The sequence below is a fragment of the Notothenia coriiceps genome, unplaced genomic scaffold (genome assembly GCF_000735185.1).
Source record: "Notothenia coriiceps isolate Sejong01 unplaced genomic scaffold, NC01 NC01_scaffold00001113, whole genome shotgun sequence".
NCBI lineage: Eukaryota > Metazoa > Chordata > Actinopteri > Perciformes > Nototheniidae > Notothenia > Notothenia coriiceps.
The window spans coordinates 1-18,149 of record NW_011333814.1 but is presented as its reverse complement, the minus strand read 5'-3'; the positions used below and the strand labels follow the sequence as shown (position 1 = coordinate 18,149).

The 18,149-nt window shown below is 39.4% G+C and overlaps 1 protein-coding gene and 1 pseudogene across 1 annotated transcript; one reads left to right on the top strand and one right to left on the bottom strand.

The window, feature by feature from the left end:
* Positions 1–4: 4 nt before the first annotated feature.
* On the bottom strand, positions 5–11,620 carry LOC104959231 (sodium-dependent neutral amino acid transporter B(0)AT2-like; annotated as a pseudogene).
* Positions 11,621–12,226: 606 nt separating this feature from the next.
* On the top strand, positions 12,227–16,925 carry LOC104959220 (epidermal growth factor receptor kinase substrate 8-like protein 2; the record flags this gene model as incomplete). Its single annotated transcript, XM_010787094.1, has 10 exons — positions 12,227–12,332; positions 14,095–14,158; positions 14,244–14,402; positions 14,492–14,641; positions 14,749–14,828; positions 15,902–16,014; positions 16,269–16,324; positions 16,411–16,540; positions 16,645–16,733; positions 16,817–16,925. Coding segments are annotated over exons 2-10 (916 nt in total), but the record flags the coding sequence as incomplete, so codon positions are not given.
* Between the last annotated feature and the right edge of the window lie 1,224 nt (positions 16,926–18,149).

The following is an 18,149-nucleotide window of genomic DNA, read 5'->3' as shown; positions in this document are numbered from 1 at the left end:
GCCCCAGCATAGCGAGCAGGCAGACGTATTTCCACAGGTACTTGTAGATCACATGAGGACGCCAGCCCAGCATCCCCTCAATGTCATCCAGGAACCTTCAGACACCCAGAGTGGTACATATTACACATTTGTGACCAACATTAATGGGATTAAGAGAACTAAACTGATTTGTTGACATTTGCATGGAAAATAATATGTCCAAAGTTGAAGCAGTTACGCACAGGCTGAAATTAGACCTCACCTATCAGCTCCATACAGCCAAGACACACTGAAGGTCTCAAAAACCACAACAATGATGAGTGGCAGAGAGGCAGAGTAATCATCGAACATCATCACAAAGTAGTTTCCACAGCGCTGGGTGAAGAGGAGGCCGATTACAAAGCCGATGATGCAAATGAAAACTAAAAACAACAACAAAAAGAAGGCTTAGTTTCAGTCAACTGCAAACTAGCAGAATGGAAACATTCACGGCTAATTCCTGAATCACCTCAGAGGGTACCTTTACTAATTTCCCCCCATCTCTGCTTTAGGTTCTGAAATCCTGATTAGTCAGTGATCAAAGACAAGACACTGATCTACTGGCTGTGACTTTCAGGGTAATAAGGTCACATGTTATTGTCCAAAAGCACTTAATAGGAAACATTCTGGTTCTTTGTGTACTAAAGTGCAAAAGGTTGTCCAATCTCCATTCAATTCAATCATGACTCTTAGTTGTTTAGATGCCAGTTGGACTCCAGGCTGAGCAATAACTATTTGAAAAGTGGAGTTGCATTGATTGGGATTCTCTTAGGACACAATGAGGTGTTTTGTTACCTCTGAACTTGATCTTGTTCTGAGCCAAAGTGGTCAGTGAGCGGGGCGACGATTCCCTCCATTATGCCAAACATGCTGCCGAGTCCTAAGTTGAGCAGCATGAGGAAGAAGAGCGCTGACCAGAAGGGGCTGCCAGGCAGGAGAGAGATGGCCTCTGTGAAGGCGATGAAAGCCAGGCCTGTTCCCTCCACACCCTGAACACAAACAAGAGTGCCACGTTTAATGTACCACCCACACAATACAAAGAAAACCACAATTTGACTATTCATATGTACCTGCTGCATCTCTTTTTCCAGGTCACAGTCTGTTAGATTGCCTGGGAACTGTTTTCCATGCAGTTTGAACCAGGCCCTGTAGTCCTCTAGAGCCACAGCACTGGGATCAGAATAGTTGAAGCGTGGCATCAAGTTTATATCCACAGGACCGCTGCGAAACTGCTCCGATAACTCCTCTGATAACTGCTTGATATTACTAAGGGAAGGAAAAGACAAACACACAACTTTAAACACACAGTTCATTCAACATGCATAGATATTTAAACTATGGTACCTGCATAAAGTCAATGATTCTGTTCTACGGTTGGGTAATATGTTAACATTTTCAGGCCACACTAGCCTGAAAGAAATGAAAATTGCCAAGATATTAGCATAGGAGTGTGTTTATATGTGCGTGCGGCCTTCCCCCGCTGTAGATTCAGCAGGGAGAAGTGTTAGATAGGCAAGTTTGCTTCGTTCACCAAGTCTTTACGTCGTTTTTGATGCGTAACTCAGTGTTTTTCTTCTCATCCGACATACCTGACCACACATGCCACGGCCTTGTTTTTGGCGCGGAAGCCGAGCACAGCGAACACCACCAGAGTGGCCAGCACAGAGGTGAGGAAGTTGATCGTGGAGACAGTGGCAGTTGGCAGTTGTTGTTCTTGGGATTATAGGAGGAGTAAGCGATGTTCGACCCAAGGCCGACACCAAATGTAATGAAGACCTGAGTGACTGCCTGTCGCCACACCTGCACGTCGGCCCAGATCTCCAGCTATAGATGAATAAAAACAACAGTAGGTGTGCTACAGAAATGTGCATATAAGCCTCTCTTTTCTATAATCAACCAGGCCTTTTGTCTGCAGATACCTTTGGGTAGAACATGAAGACGATTCCCTCTAAAGCCCCGTCCAGCATGAGGCCTCGAACCAGGAAGCAGAACAGCACCACGTAGGGGAAGATGGAGGAGAAATACATCACCTAAGAGAGTAAGAAACATTAACAAGTGAATACGTCGAGCTACCAGTAAACATTCGTTTTTTGGTTAAGGCACACAGAAAAATAACTATTTCCCCATCCTTTTTATAAAAATGTCCTTGTGGCAGCGTGGTGTGGTTAGGGCGCCGGCTGCTGAAGTGATGGGAGTGGCTCGGCCGGAGACCAGGCAGCTTATCAGAATCAGGTAATCAGTCACTCAATAAAAGCATGTGGTAACCTGGTTCTGGTCTCCTGCAGTAGACTGGGTCCTGGAAGGAGGACCGTGACTCGCCCAGCCACCTCGGGACATAGAGGAGCAGACCAGGGTTCATGGGAGACCCTTTTTTGTGTTTACACCCGCAGCCTGAAATAAACTCTGCTTGTTTTTCAAACCATTCTTCCCATCCGTCATATTTTATTCCTCTCGTGAGCTGGAAGCTCACAGTCCTATTGGTAAACTGTGCTCCAGCAGACAAAGCTACATTACGTGAGCTTTTATAAACTGTATATAATAAATTCCCTGTTGAATGCTGAACGTTGGCTGCTATTGCTGCTTTTCTCTAGTGATGTTAACTAGAGCCGTATTGGAATTCCACTCAGATATTAAGATACCAGATATGGTAAAGATATTAGCTTTACCATTACATACATGCAGGTAATCATTTATACACCTGATACAGTATTACATTCACATATTTGTTAACTATAAACAAGACCTACCATATCACAGTGCCTTAATAGTACTTTATATTTCTGTCAATTATAATGTATATGTCTAGAAAACAACACGGACTCACTAAACACTGATAATCACATCTCTACTGAATCACCTGGGAGCTGTTCAACAAACCTTTTTGACATCACAGCTTCAATGACAGTCAAATCAACACTAAGGAGTCACAACAGGGTTACCTTGACAGAGGTCTTGATGCCCTTGAACATTCCCAGGCACACGAGGGTCCAGGCGGCCAGCAGACAGCCCACGATGTACGGGTTGAAAGAGCCCGTCTCATCGATGGAGTCGGTGATATCCAGAGCTTTACGGTANCTGATCATATTTGCTGTGATGCCCATCCCGATAGCTTTGATTCACGCTGTCCTGATGGACCGGACAAGACAAAGAGCCAGAGATTCAGAGGCCGGTCAGTACAGCATCGTTAGCACCAGCGATAAATGTGAAACTCCAATGACTGACATGTCAGACCTGGACCGAAGTAACGGGACTCCTGCTTCCTGAACACTGGACGTGACGTTACACACTGGGAAATGAAAAGCAGTGAGTTGTCACTGGGCAATCTTGAGGGATAGTTGCATTATCTCAGCTTTTAGGTCAGCGGTGGCCCAGAAAGCAATCGCAAACTGAGACAAAATGTTCCTAAATTTAATATTTCAAACTTTTAAAACCTAGATTAAGTCAAAGTATCAAGAGGACTAAATGCTACTGCTCCAAAAAGTAGACATTTTAAAGTGTTTTTTTATGAAAAATGTGGAACAAATAACTTATTGCTGTGTAAAAAAACCAGGTCGGACTTCCAAAGACTCATTGTTACAGAGTTGCGTAAACAAAGTCTCCTATTTTATCCAGGATTAGCCACAGGCAGCACGCCATGTTCATGCATTCCTTAGTTACTTACCAATGGTAAAGTTGTAAATGTACCTAAAATATCCTACATTGTTCACCTTTTTTAAACGCGCTTTTGTGTGAAACTCATCTAATTTCAAGAAAATCAAACAACTTTCACTCCTCGTTTCTTTGAGGACAGATGATCATCAAACTGTTCAAGAGTGTGTTTAAGGCTCTTGTGTATTGGTTGTTTTTTAACCTTTTTATAATGAACTTATACGGCACAGTGATTGTGTATGTTTCTCTAAAAGTGTTAGCTAAGATTGTAAGTTAGTGGAGTTACAACAAAAAGGTTGAGCCTTAATTTAAACCTGTAAATGGCAGCACGGTGATGAAGCTCCTGTTGCTGTTGTATATTCTCGTCAAAGCCAAGCAGCTATAGTTGTAAAATGTTTCTGAGGCTGTTACATGAGGAAAGGGTCAATCCAGCTATAATGACATTAAATTCAGCTCTTGGGTCCAGCATCAGGGCAATTAGTATTTCAGTAATTCCTTTTCATACAAATGATTGCGATGAACAACCTTTTTTGTTTACTTTTCACCACACAGCTGTGCCGTTGTCTTTGGCTTTGGAACTAGACCTTTATTCATGTTGTTTTTTTCAAAGGCTACTTATCAAATGAATGTGATCAATGGCTAAAATCTAGTTAATTAATTTCCGAACAGTTTTCTGAAAAATGTTTTCATGTCTTGCTCTGCTGCACAGATTCACTTGAATAGCTTGTCCGTAAACTGTTGCGTTGGTATGTATAGGAATCATGTTAAAGGACAGCTAATGTGTGTAGCTATCTTGGTTGGGGCTGATTTTCTCTCTGCTACAACCGCCAACAGCAGCTTATCTTAGTGCATCCACTTCCCTTTCCCATTGCTTTACCACTCTCACAACACACAGACCTATTTCGTGGTGTCATTAAAGCTTTTTATGTGAATTATCTAGTTAAAGAAAGTAGATATCAGGTGACAACAGCATAACTTTCCGTCGAGCTTTTAAACACTACCCCAGAAAAGACTCTAGCGTTTATCTGTTACTATTTGCTTTGTAGGCAAATGACAAGTACTGTCTGATGAAAATGGAAGAAGTGAAGGTCCAACCGCTTTGTGTCCGGGTTTTGTTCCTGAGATTTGAGCCTTTTCCTTAGGTAGACCATTAATTTGCCTCAACACAGTCGATGGAAAGACACCCAATGTAACTTATTGTAATATCAGCGTTAGGGCTGCTCGATTATGGCAAAAATCATAATCTCGATTATTTGGGTCAATAATTGATATCACGATTATTAAAAACGATTATCCGTTTACTTTGAAAACATCAATTTATTGGAGACATTTTTTTTGAACAGTATGTTTTTAACAGTTGATTACCCTGAACTTTAAGTCTAATTCAACTGAAAAACCAATACAAAAAGAATATATAAATAGAATAATAAAGAAATAATCGTTTTATTTCGATTAAGTTGTTTTCGTAATCGTTGCAAGCCATAATCGTAATTGCGATTTAAAATACGATTTAATTGAGCAGCCCTAATCAGCATTCAATTCCCTGAAATCTAACAATAATGGAACATGATCACAGTCAGCTGTGATCATTGCAAAAGGCCTACAGAGTGTTACTGCTAGTAACTACACATCAAAACATATTTATTTCAACAATCATCGACTGATTTGTCAAACACAGTATGCCGCAAAGATCAAGGTAACCCCATTTGTAATGTACATATGTATATAGTATAGTACATCATGTAGAAACTGCTTAAGAACAAATGTCAGAACAAGTCTGGGACTTTCTGTCGTGTCTTATTTGTAAATTAGAAATTAGCATGATAGATTTGTTTTCTTAAGGTCTGGTTTAGGAGGAACTAGTTGCATGTTTGTTTAAGGTTATATGAAGCCACTGACCAGATACAGTCCTCCTTTACTTCAGAGTTAAATGCACTATGTTATCTAATTCATTTTTTTTTTCTTTTAATATATATTGTTTAGACTTGCTCGGTCATCATTGTCTTTTAGAAGCCATTTTTCAGAATTTTTAAAGAAGATTGTTTTACATTTGTATTGGGTTTCTATCAGAGTGAATTGAATGTATGCTGTATATTTATGTGCCTTCAGACTAGATTAGGCTGACCGGACAACGGTCAAGGTATTGAATCAAATATATGTTGTTAAACACATTTCCTTTGGCTGACTGTCTTTGTAATTGTTTGTCTGTTAGTCTGTATAAAATGGATTCTTCTGAGAAAATGTAATATATTTTTGCTTTTATTAAAAACTTTGTTTCATCACAACAGTATATTGAATTATGAATTTTGCTTAAGCCTGCACATTTTAACATTGCTCCAACAAGGTATCAGACTTGTTAGATGGTTTTCTATTTTCTCTTTAAAACTGGGTTTGTAAATCCAAATGAACTCATATCAGTGCTTTTTAAAGTAGTTGAAAAGACTACAGAGAAGTTGCTTTTCCACCTTCTTAGGTATGCTATGTTTTTTTGTCTGCTGATACATCTTTCCCCAAATATTTTGCGGTATATACAGCTGGCTGGTGATTATAGCTTATGTTGAGTTTTTTTTAAGGGGCAGAAATATGTATGACAGCTCCAAAGTTTAGCTAAACAGTCGTTGAGAGGCAAACATGTAAGCAGATCCCTCAGATTGTAATGTTTTCTTTATTTACTTTTCAGGCTTTCTAAGCATGTACATATATTAACCTTTTGAAAACACAAGTTATCCTTAAAGGGCTTCACTACGGAAACAATTGGTGGTTACAGTTTGTACTTGAAAGCTCAGAGAAGCTGGCAATTTATTAAAAAAGAATAAACAGGATAATGCAATCCTTCCACCCAAATCCAGCCTTGCATAATGTTGTTGCCCTCTTGCCCCAATGCCTCATTATCAGTTTGTTAAAGGTGAAGCTCATCAAGACCGAGGTAAGGGAAGATGTTCTTATTGACCTGTGACCTGCCGCTCTCTCTGACTGTGTAGACTTCAGTGTGTGTGTTTAAGTGTATCTGTAAACGTCAGTTAACTAGCGGGCCTTCTAGAGTACCCTGGAACCGAGGGAAACTTTGAAAGAATACGCCCATTGGCTACAAATCAATATATGATTGGTTGATCAAACTGTCAGTCCAAAGGTACGCTCTCATTCAGTGAAACGGCCAGGGCATTCGATCAAGGATGTAGAATACCTTGGTTGAAGGANAAATCATCGTATAATCTTCTCATAACCTGATGATCTTGTGCTCACATGTCCCCAGGTGTGTTTCTTCGTGGCTCTCTCCATGCAAGGATCACATTGTAGTAGAGAGCCACGAAGAAACACACCTGGGGACATGTGAGCACAAGATCATCAGGTTATGAGAAGATTATACGATGATTTGGAACACACCTGAAGACATATTTAAAAAGAGGTAACTGTGCAAATACCAATAACCAAATGTAAAAAGAAGGTGAGAAAAACGACGTTAATGGTTGTGGTTTTAGCCAAACAGTAATACACACATTGATGATTACTCAAAGAAAGGAGCAGCATGCTTCCTTGCAGCTACTTCTCCTTCTTTATTTGGATGGATACACCAATACTTCCTTGCCTTTTAGATATAGCACTACGCTACTATTAGAAATTACTGATTAGAAATGCACAAAACCCGGAATACATTCAACATTTTACTCAACAATGACAATGGTAAAAGTAGAATTATTTTATATAGTGGAATATAAAGCATTAGAAAAATTGGTGCTTTGGAGTAAACCAAAGAAAAAAAAAATTCAGAATTTTCTGATCTTTCATTTAAAAATGCTCACAAAATACTGTGCAAATGGCTGGTGATCGTATACCCAGAGTTTCTCATCCTCATTTCATAATGTATCACTCCTTCTTTATGTTTTTTGCCATATAAGGTTACCTTGCGAGGCAGCTGGATATGCTGGATCGGGGAAATCTAGAACAGCTAGAGCAGTAAAAATGGTATCGCAAAATCCCTACTGTGGGACATATTTTTACCATTGCACGATATATTTTGTATATATTGATTGTTGTGCTTTTATTTATGTCTTAGTGTGTGCATATGTATAAAACAGTCTGTTGATTGTGTATATATCTAGGATATACATAGTTTTATATATATTTGTATGTTTGTATTCGGGATTGTGGGAAACGGTATTTCGATCTCTCTGTCTGTACACACAAACTGAAAGATTGGCAATAAAGTATCGCCATATTGTCCCACCCCATTTAACAGTGTCAGTTTCTCACCACACAGCTGGAGTATCCGATCCCTGCCAGCCGGGGGGAGATGAACTTCCACACCCCGATGCTGCCCTGTCGGATGGCCTGCCCGGCCGCCAGCTCCAGGAAGAACAGGGGGATCCCCATGATGAGCATGAGCAGCACATAGAGGAGGAGGAAAGACCCTGAGGACAAGGGGGGGGGGCAACACTGGGTTAAGGCAAGGCAAGTCAAGTTTATTTATATAGCACTTTTCAACACAAGGCAATTCAAAGTGCTTTACAAAAAATGAAAGACATGAAGAAAATGGCATTTAAAATCAGTCATTAAAAAGAAAAGTTAATAAAATGAACATTAAAAGAAAAAATACGTGGATAAAAGTTACAGTGCAGTCTAAGATATGAATAGTTCAATTAAAAGCAGCGACAAAAAGCCAAAAAAAAGGCTTTCTGTTGAGCCAAAGCCTCAACAGAAGCCGCCAAAGATTAACGTTTAAACTAAAACAAGAAAGTATTAAATTGTCTAGGACTGTATCCTAGTGTTCAATGAAGATTCTACACTGGTTCCCCTGAAACGGATATAATCCAGATGTCGTAATAGAAAATGAAATACACTCCCGTACACTCTTTTTTAATCACATGTTCACCCTGGGAATGTGACCCTGACTGACCCTTTAAATCCACGACTCACAACACTTGAGTTTGGTCTCATGGGGCCCACAGGAAACAATCCTGTTGCGTCATTTGAAACGGAGGACAATAATAAAGACTCACCTCCTCCATTTTGATGGCACAGATATGGAAACCTCCAGACGTTGCCGAGCCCAACGCTGAACCCCACTTGAGCCAGAAAGTACTCGACCTTGCTGTTCCACCCTGCTCGCGCTGCAGGCTCAGACGGGACCTCCTGCATCTCGTCTCCAGCGAACCCAGTTGTCCCCGAGTCTGGGGCTCCTGTGTGGTCATCGTCTGTGGGCAGGGGCTGCTTCTCCATCTGAGAGGGGACAGAAGAAAAAATAACTGGTCAAAATGTGAACCACTGCGCTGAGACTGTGGCTGATCTTCCTCGACAGTCAACCTTAGATTTATGGGGATTTTTCTGCAGCGAAGGAGTTTTTTTAGGGATAATCCAGACATCTGTGGCCTTTACTTGTGGTGTACTACAAATAGTACTTTTCTGACTCCAGCAAGCAATGATATCAATATTTGGTCTATTGCCAACTATATTTCTCCAATACAAGGCATTTGGGGTAAAATGGCGCATACATGAACACAGTAGGAGAAATGTAAAAGTAAAAACAAGTGCAATAATATATAATAAATATTGTAACATAAAAATGCATTATATTATCATACTTTTCATTAATAAATACTTGTAAATTCATTTAAATGTTGTAGTTTGAAGTCAGTTTTGTATATTTTGTAAAACACTTTGTTTTGAAGTAGTAGAGTACTGTACTCGAGTAAATCTACTTAGTTACTTCCCACCTCTGAGTATGGTTTTCCAGTAAATGTACTTAGTTACATTTCACCACTGATATTTTGTCCACCATATATATATGGTGAACCTTGCATTAAGGTCCTATATATATATATAGGACCTTAATGCAAGGTTCATTCAGGTAAAGTAACGTTACATCCCCGACTATGTGTCTTTGTCTGGACTCACGCAGAGAAAACACACACAAGTCAAAACAAAAACAAGTGAGACCCTTTTAGGGAAAACATTTAGAACAGGGTAAAAATGATCATATTGAAAGTATATCTATGTTATTGAGGGAATCCTGATACAAGACCATGTGCATCCATACATTAAAATTGACACTGTCTTTGAAAATATACAATAAAACAAATGTAAACCGCACACACACTTCTGACAGACACACTGAGCTGTCACCAGCAAATATCGTTAAAGAGGAGGTGGAATAAAAACCCGAGTTGCCAGAAAAGAGAGATTATAAGCGATACAATGTTACTCTTCTGTTGTATTAAAGGAGGAAATGAACCCATGTGGCTGGTCTGATCTGTCACTGTGTTCGCTGCGAGTTATCCTTCGTTTCCATTTGTCAAATGAAATGCAAAATATCAGACATTTGTATTCTATGTTTGACTGAGACGAAAGATATATAAAAACACGTTTGAGCGCTAAATGTGCAAATTCTCTTACCGCGCCCGCGTGTCCTCAGCTTCCTTTCACGGTTGTGGTTACAACCGTGGCGTGGGGTTGTTCTGCGCATGACCAAATATTACTAAAGGCTGCGTTCATGGACTGCAGGAAGTATGTAAACCGTAGTTAGCGCGGACACAAGTAACCTGGGGCATTCATTTGATATCAAGGACGACAATTCCCAGGCTTTTTTTATTAAATCATAAATCTAATAATAAAGTAGCTAAGACATACATTGTTGCATCTTAAATATTTATATATATTTATTATAATTTCTTTTTGGTATTGATAATGTGGGTTCTTCACCGCTGACATTGTGCGGTTGAACCCCTGGCAATTGGCATGTTTGATTGTTTTGTCTGTATTTGTCCCAAGATGCATGACATGTGCAATTTTCTCAAGAAATAATCAAACAAACCAAATATGTTGCGATAAATAGTTGTATTACTCCATTATCTATTAATGTGTTGAATTTCTATCAGTTTTTATTGCCCAATGTTTAATTGCTTGTTTGTTCAATTAACCATCCAAATTCTCAATTCACAAGATTTTAAATAATAACTCAAATAATCATATTTAATAAACTGGAACCAGTTTACTTGACCATTACTTGAGATATTCATCAATTATCTAATTTGTTGAAACATTTTCAACCAAGATGATAAATGATGAATCAATATCACTTCAATATAATATTAATTCGCAGTAGAAAAAAAAGTTAAGTTCAAGTAATTTATGTAGATATAGCTTTCCTAAGTACTTGGTTATTTTTCGGTTATTTTCAATTACATTTCAGTGGTTCCCACAGTTACAAGAGGGTCCCTGAACGCAGCATCAGCCCAAACACTGATCCTTTAAAGTTATTTTCCAACATGTGTGACTGTATGCATCCAGTTTAGGGTTAAACGTGTTTAACATGCAGTTTAATAGCATAAATGGGACCCCACACTTCCTATATGGTTTCGTAAAGTCTTTAATTGACATGACATCAATTTAAATAGTAAGGTTTTCAGTATAAAGTCGAATCATTTGATCTCCTTTGATCCACGTTTTATCAGTTGTCAAACATAACACCTGGCAAATGATTATTTTTGATTCAGCCTACTGTTAGATATATCCATTCATTAAAAATAAAAGTACATCCAGGCTGATGCAATAGCTCCTGTGGTTGAGAGGGGAGTTCTGCTCCAAAGGTGGAACGTGGAAGTAATAGCTTTTATTACACGTGTTTGCAACATTCAGTACTTATTTTCCATCAAAGGTTTCTATAACAAAGGATTCATCACAGTCACACTGACCTGACACACACACATACACACACACGCGCGCGCGCGCTGCATGCCACGTAGACTACGCTTGTTCGGGATGCACATTAAACACACTCTCTATTCGAGAGTGTGTTATACCACTACCAACTTGTTTCACTACAATATCATCTCTGCATTTTGGAAAAACGACATGTATTTATGAAAAGGTGGTACATACCGAGTGGTTTTAAATAATAGAGATCCTTGAAAAGTTTTCCAAAATGTCCCAAAGTCAAGTGGTAACCTCGCTGGCTTCCACCTGACTCCGCCTTTCCTCCTCTGTTGGCGGATACCATGGACACTTGTCCTGTTATGAAATATGACACCCCACATTTCCAACATGTATACATCATGCCTCCACCACACTCCCCACACTAAGGCATGTGTTTAAAGTGGTTTAGTTTATTTCTAAGGTGATTTTAAAGTTGCTACTAACAGTAACTTGCTGAAATATGTGTGCAAACAAAAGGCAACTTTACAATGACTCTTTATCTGAAGTAAGGACGTTTTATTTCTTCATATTAAGGTTTAAATGTGCTTTACAACCTTTTTCTCACCGCTGGAATCATATTCTGCTGAGTGAATAATGAATGTTGGTTAATTTTTTGTTCTTAAAAGTGGTATAAATGAACCAAATTTACAAAAAATCCCACATTTCAAGAGAAAATACAGAGGAAATGACCTCAGTTTTGACATTTCAACCTAAGTACTTGCACAATTATCACAAAAAGATTGAGATTTGCTCACTTTTTAATGTAGGTGTACAGGAGAGTGAGTCAATATTTTTATCTCTAAGGTGGGGTGGTACACATGGGCGGGACGCTGACACACCTCTGCTCTGTAAAAGCTTTCAATACCAAAGAGAGGAGCGTGAGTTACACTGAGACTCAGGACAGGTTTTACTCTCAGTATAAACACACTTACAGGCTGCTAACATCAGGGACAACGACTGGAAGAGTATCAACCTTGGTAAGTTCATCAAACATCCATTTTTACTATCTGTAAGTATTAGGAACTCTTAAAATGTAAGACTACTTTGATAATGGTGTACAATAACAATACATTAGAAACTGCAATGAAAGGCATTGTGAAACTGGTGCCTCTAGTTATGAATTATGATGAGTAGTAACTGTTCAAGATACTTGAATTAATGCTAATTTGATATTTGTTTGGTTCATTTATTAGAATATTAATCAACTTTGGTGGAGTTACTGAAATCAATAACGGGACATGTCCCTTTTACAACACATGTTTCACTGTTTTGTAAAATGACGAGTGAAACCTGATATGTTTCCACCCAGAATGTGTTTAATATGTTCATTGGGGTGTACATACAGGAGATTATAACAGTACTGTGTGGCTGATATTGTGTTTTTTTGTGTTTGGGTTGATTTCTTTTATTTACAGTGGAATTAACTCAGCCAAAGTCTTAAAATGTGTTTTCACTTAGGACAAATGTAGACATATTATAATTGTGGTTAGACTTTATTTTGAAATCCCACAAAAGGCCTGTTATATAAAACCCAAACCACACCACTTTGGTGTTGGCTGTATGCACAGATGAAATGGAAAATATCTTTGGTCGAGTATTTATTTTTTCAATGAAACCGGTCTTAAGTGATACTGGACGTCTGCTCTCTTGATACCAGTGGTTCCAGTCGGCTATTAATGGCCCGCTGAGGAGCAGAGAGGTTGAATAGCGAGGATCATTGTACTGTTGTCAGACTGGTTGGGCAGCTCATAATCCAACGTTTCTGAAGCGAGGCTGACTCAAACAGAGGAAGGCACATATTGTAAGAGGATGTTGCTTTTGAAGGTACTGGTTAAGACGTGTTAGTTTAGAGACAAACAGCTGAGATTAAACAGCTTTAAGAGAAACTACAGCCTAGGGTAAATATTTTAACTGTTATATATGAAACTTCCCGAGGTGGTTACTTACAGTAAAATAACTTTTTTATTTCAAGTTTTCTTTTTGTTTAAGCATGCCAATGAGGCATTTTTCTTATGAAATATGTGCTGATTCTCATGCATTGCCGGAACAGATACTGAACCTTGGATGAAGCCAGGCTCAAGTTCATTCTTGTCTCATTTTGTTAACACATTAGAGTGAATGGATTTCTTTCAGAGGGATTCTTTGGGTGTCTTTGTAATGACTCCATAAATAAGAAAATAGTTAAAGACATGACTTTGGTTCCAGGAATGAAATGTTCTTTAAATCAGGCTGTGAATGATTTATGAACAACCTCCTATGTCAAAAGCCTCAGAATGTAGAAAGGAATGGCGGGGAATGTTTTGGTTATTGAAGTTCTACAGAAAAAAACATTGAGAAAACGGCATTTAAAGATACGTTTCAATACATTTTGTGGAACACTACCGGTGTTTGAAGTGGAATATCACCATTAAACTTTCCCAGTGGATCACATACCTTAAAACTATATTATTTTTGCAATACATGTTTTCTAAAATGTTATGTTCAGATAAGAAGATTAAGCATTATCTGATGCTAACCTTTGGTGATTTGAGGAGAAATCTACAGACAGAAATAGACAAAATTATTCAAATAAACTCCTTAAATGTGAGTTCTGGGTGTCTTAATCTAAATGTTATGGAAGCAACATAGCCAACATTCTCAAAATTAACCATTGCATTATATGCTATGTCAGTGGAACAAAGGTCACTGTATCTCAACCTAACATGTTATCTAATCCCTTGTCTCTTTCCCCATTCGTAGAAAGCTCGTATAGCTTTCTCAAACCAGGCAAAGGATGACAAACATCTCACGATATCTTGTCAACGTAAGTCTAATTGTCTCATAATAACATTAATAGAGATGCCTTCCTCTTCAAGTTTCCTCACCCTCCTTTATCTTCCTGTTTGCAGCACCTGCTGACATTCTCTCTCAAAGATGGTGAGGTGATCAATGTGGAGGAGGCCCAGGCCCGGCTCTCCTTCCTGGCTCAGAGCAAAAAGCTGTGGAGTCAACAGATGTTCCTGGATGTTGGAGTTAAGGCCGTTCAACTCCGAGACATACAGAACCAGGTGGGAACAGATGCATGATGGTCAAGAAACGAAAGATGGTGTGAAAAGCGTGCATGCATACTGACATTTGGCTTCATGTTTTTTTGAAGGATGAGCTGGAGAAATACCCTTTCGCATCCATCTTCCGCTGCGATGCCGTACACACAGAGAAACACTTCCCGTCCCTCCTCCAGCTGGTCTGCCAGAGTGCAGATCAGAAGAAGCCCGACATCCTCTTCTTCAACTGCGAGGATGTGAAGGTGAGTAATGACGCCTGAGCTTCCTCCAATCTGTGCGTCACTTTTTTATTTGTGTGTACAGTTCAGGTTTCACGAGTGACGCCACTTCCTAATTCTCTCTCTCACAGGCACAACAAATCTGTGACGACATCGCACGCGCAGTTTCTGCTCCTTCCACCGGCAGGAGTAAGAAACCTGATGCTCTCAGGTACAGTGAATGTCATGGTCAAAAACGTAAAAATGAAGACTTTAAAACGAGAAACCATTCATTTTTATATCAGTTCTTGTTAAAATACAAGCTTAAAAGCGGCTAATTTCCATGTCTCATTGTGTTTTTAATTTAAGAAAGTGTGTCTATGAGTGTTTGTTTGCATTCACATTGTATCGGAGGAGGTTCAAAAGACAGACACTGACAATACATGACCACTCAGACCGATCTCTCCATTAAACTGTTTGTGGTTCTCCGGTTTTTCTGCTGCTATTATATAACATTTCCCACTGATTCAAAGCATCCACCTGTCCGTGAATGAGTGGGAGAGAGAGGACGGGGTAAACAGCTGAGCGAGAGAATAACCTGTTTTACCGGTTTTGGCATAACTTAGGAAGGTGTGACAAAGAAAACAAGTCCAATGTGACAGAAAGCACAGAGAGCAGAGGAGGGAGAATGGCGGCAGCGCTGTGCAGTCTGTGGCTGTAACCTGAACGGATTACCTGATTTTTAAACCACTATTTGTATTTAAGGACGTTTAAAGGACATCATAATGTGGTAAGACCAATTGGTGGCTGTTTTAGATGCTGATTCTTAAGTAAGTTTGATTCAACACTCTTACAGGTCTTTGTAAAGTTTGATTCAACACTCGCAGGTGTTTGTATAGAAGGCAAACATGCAAAAAGTGTGTCCACCTTTCCATTTAAACTGGTTTATTGCTTGCTTATTTGTTTGAGAGTTTAGATAGAAGCACAGTGAAGTCGTGAGAAAGCTCAGTGAGAGTGTTTACAGTACGTTCAGAGTGGAATAGGGGCTGCGGGGTTGAATTTCACACGCATCTCGTTTTATCTGTTGATAGAGGAGAGTGTAATCTGGCTCACTAGACAAATATGTCATCCTGTTGTAGCGTTAGTTTGCATTCAAAATCAGGATGAGCCTGTCTGCGATCCAAAATGTGTGTGACTACTTTATGGGTGTTTCCCTTTTGTCGTGTGGATTAAAAAAGCGCCCATCAAAACGACGGCTGTCAACATCACCTGAACTGTTGTTAAAGCTCTCCTCTCGTCCTCTAGGCTTCCTCAGAGTGGGGGGGGTATGATCGACCCGTATGAAATCCCAAGCCACCCCATCCCACATGCTCCAAACGCCCCTCCAGCCAACCCTCCACCTTACCCTGGACCCAGAGGTAAGGGAAACAAAAAATGTTCACATGAATGCTTGTGTTTGATTGTAGAAGTATTTGGAGGGATTTGATAAGATGAGAAGGGAAAGAGAGAAGCGAGAGGTATTTAGGAGCACAGAGATTGCTTTGTGTGTTTGTGTGTGTCTAAGGGGGAGGTGGGTTTCAAGGGTAAAGGGGGAAGGGATTCCTAATGCAGGAGAAACCAAAGCTGAGTGGAGAAATGGATGAACTGAATCCTATCTTCTCTTCCCAAACAGCGAACGGCATAAACGGCGGGCAAGACATTTCCTTCCTGCGAGCAGAGAGAGAAGTGGTACGTGACATTCAGGGTCTTTAATGTCACCTTTTGCTGTCATTCACATCTGGACAGAGTTATAAACTGCTTATTTCATTCCTCAGGGGATCCTCAATCACTGCTTCGATGACATTGAGAACTTCATGGGCAAACTGCAGCAGAATGCGGACGCTGCCACGGTGCTCAACCAGAAGAAGAAGAAGAAGAAGAAAAGTAAAAAGCAAAGTGCTGAAGGTAAACAGAGATGCATGGACTCTTTTGCACACGATACTCAAGTTGAAATCACACTGCTATGGATCCTGATGCCTGATTTTCTTGTGTTTTTCTCTGAATAACAGAAGACTTACTCACTGCAAAAGCCCGCCCTCCAGCAGAGGAGGAATTTGTCGATGTCTTCCAGAAATTCAAATATTGCTTCAGCCTGTTGGTGTGTATACGAACCATGACACGTTTCCCTATATCTTATCTTGCTGTGACACGTAGTAAATGACTCTATTTATATCTTTGAAGGCTCGTCTGAAATCAACAATCTCCAACCCTTCATCAGAAGAGCTCGTTCACCACGTGTTAAAACCTTTGGATATGGTGAGTGCTTTAACCATCCACGCCTCCACCTGTTGTTGGTGTAAACACAAACACAGGTTAAAAAAAGACTGAGGAAGGCGTGATACATATTTATATAGCCTGTTATTATTCAATAGACAGAAATAATTATATACATAAAAGGGGGTAAACAATTGCAGCATAGCACAGCAATAAGTCATACATATAAATAGGAAGAGAATAAAATGAAAATATTAAAAGACAATTACATCAAAGATAAAGACATGAGTACTATTATACATTATTATAAATATATTGAGTCAGTAAAAGTTGTATTTCATTATTCTCAACATAACTTAGGTGGCTTTACACAAGCAAGAGTTAAAGAAGGTGACAAATATCTTTATATAAATCTCACACTTTTAAAAATGTTACAATATGGCAGCAGATAAGCAGAAGATTGTAGATGAAACATGTAAAATATAATTGTTGTTTAATTGACTATTTAGGTTATAGTACAATTGTATTGTCTGCATGTTTGCCTCCGAGGTACAATACAACTAAAGCAAGTATATGTCATGTGTATTTGTAAGTGTTCGTTGTATTTGGCAAAGAAACTACATCCAGTATTGACACAGGGGCGTTCCCTGTCAGATAGCCTCATAGAAACTCAGAGTGCTCAGCATTTGTTCAGGCTGTTTAACGTGGCAGTATTTGTATGCTGGTATGTGTTCTTGGTACACTTGGTGAGATATTTGGTCTAGATTTAAGCTCTAACTACCAAAAGGGCACATCACTGTCCCCTGGTTGCTGCTTTAAACCACACGGTGAATAACAGCTGTCAGAAATAGGATATGTTAACTTACTTAAAAAAAAAACAAGAGCATTAACAGAAGAGTATGGCAGGTTTATTAACTTCCAAACTTCCAAATCAACAGTTCTCTAATTAAAGTGACAACAGTAATTGCAATGTGGCCTATTCATTTAATTGTTTTAAAATGTGAAGCATCAGGCATGGAATTGAAGGTGTGCCTGGTATGTTTGATCTAACATTAAAGTCATGAGTTATGATGACTATGTCATAGAGAAGCAAAGGGTGGAAAGGGTGTGTTTGATGTGCGTGAATGGAAATAGCTTCATATTTGTCCTCTGTTGTTTGTTCTGGGATGCATCCATTAGGCTTTTGTGTTTGTGTGTGTGTGTGTGTGTGTGTGTGTGTGTGTGTGTGTGTGTATGTGTGCCTGTGTGTGTGTGTGTGTGTGTGTGTGTGTGTGTGTGTGTGTGTGTGTGTGTGTGTGTG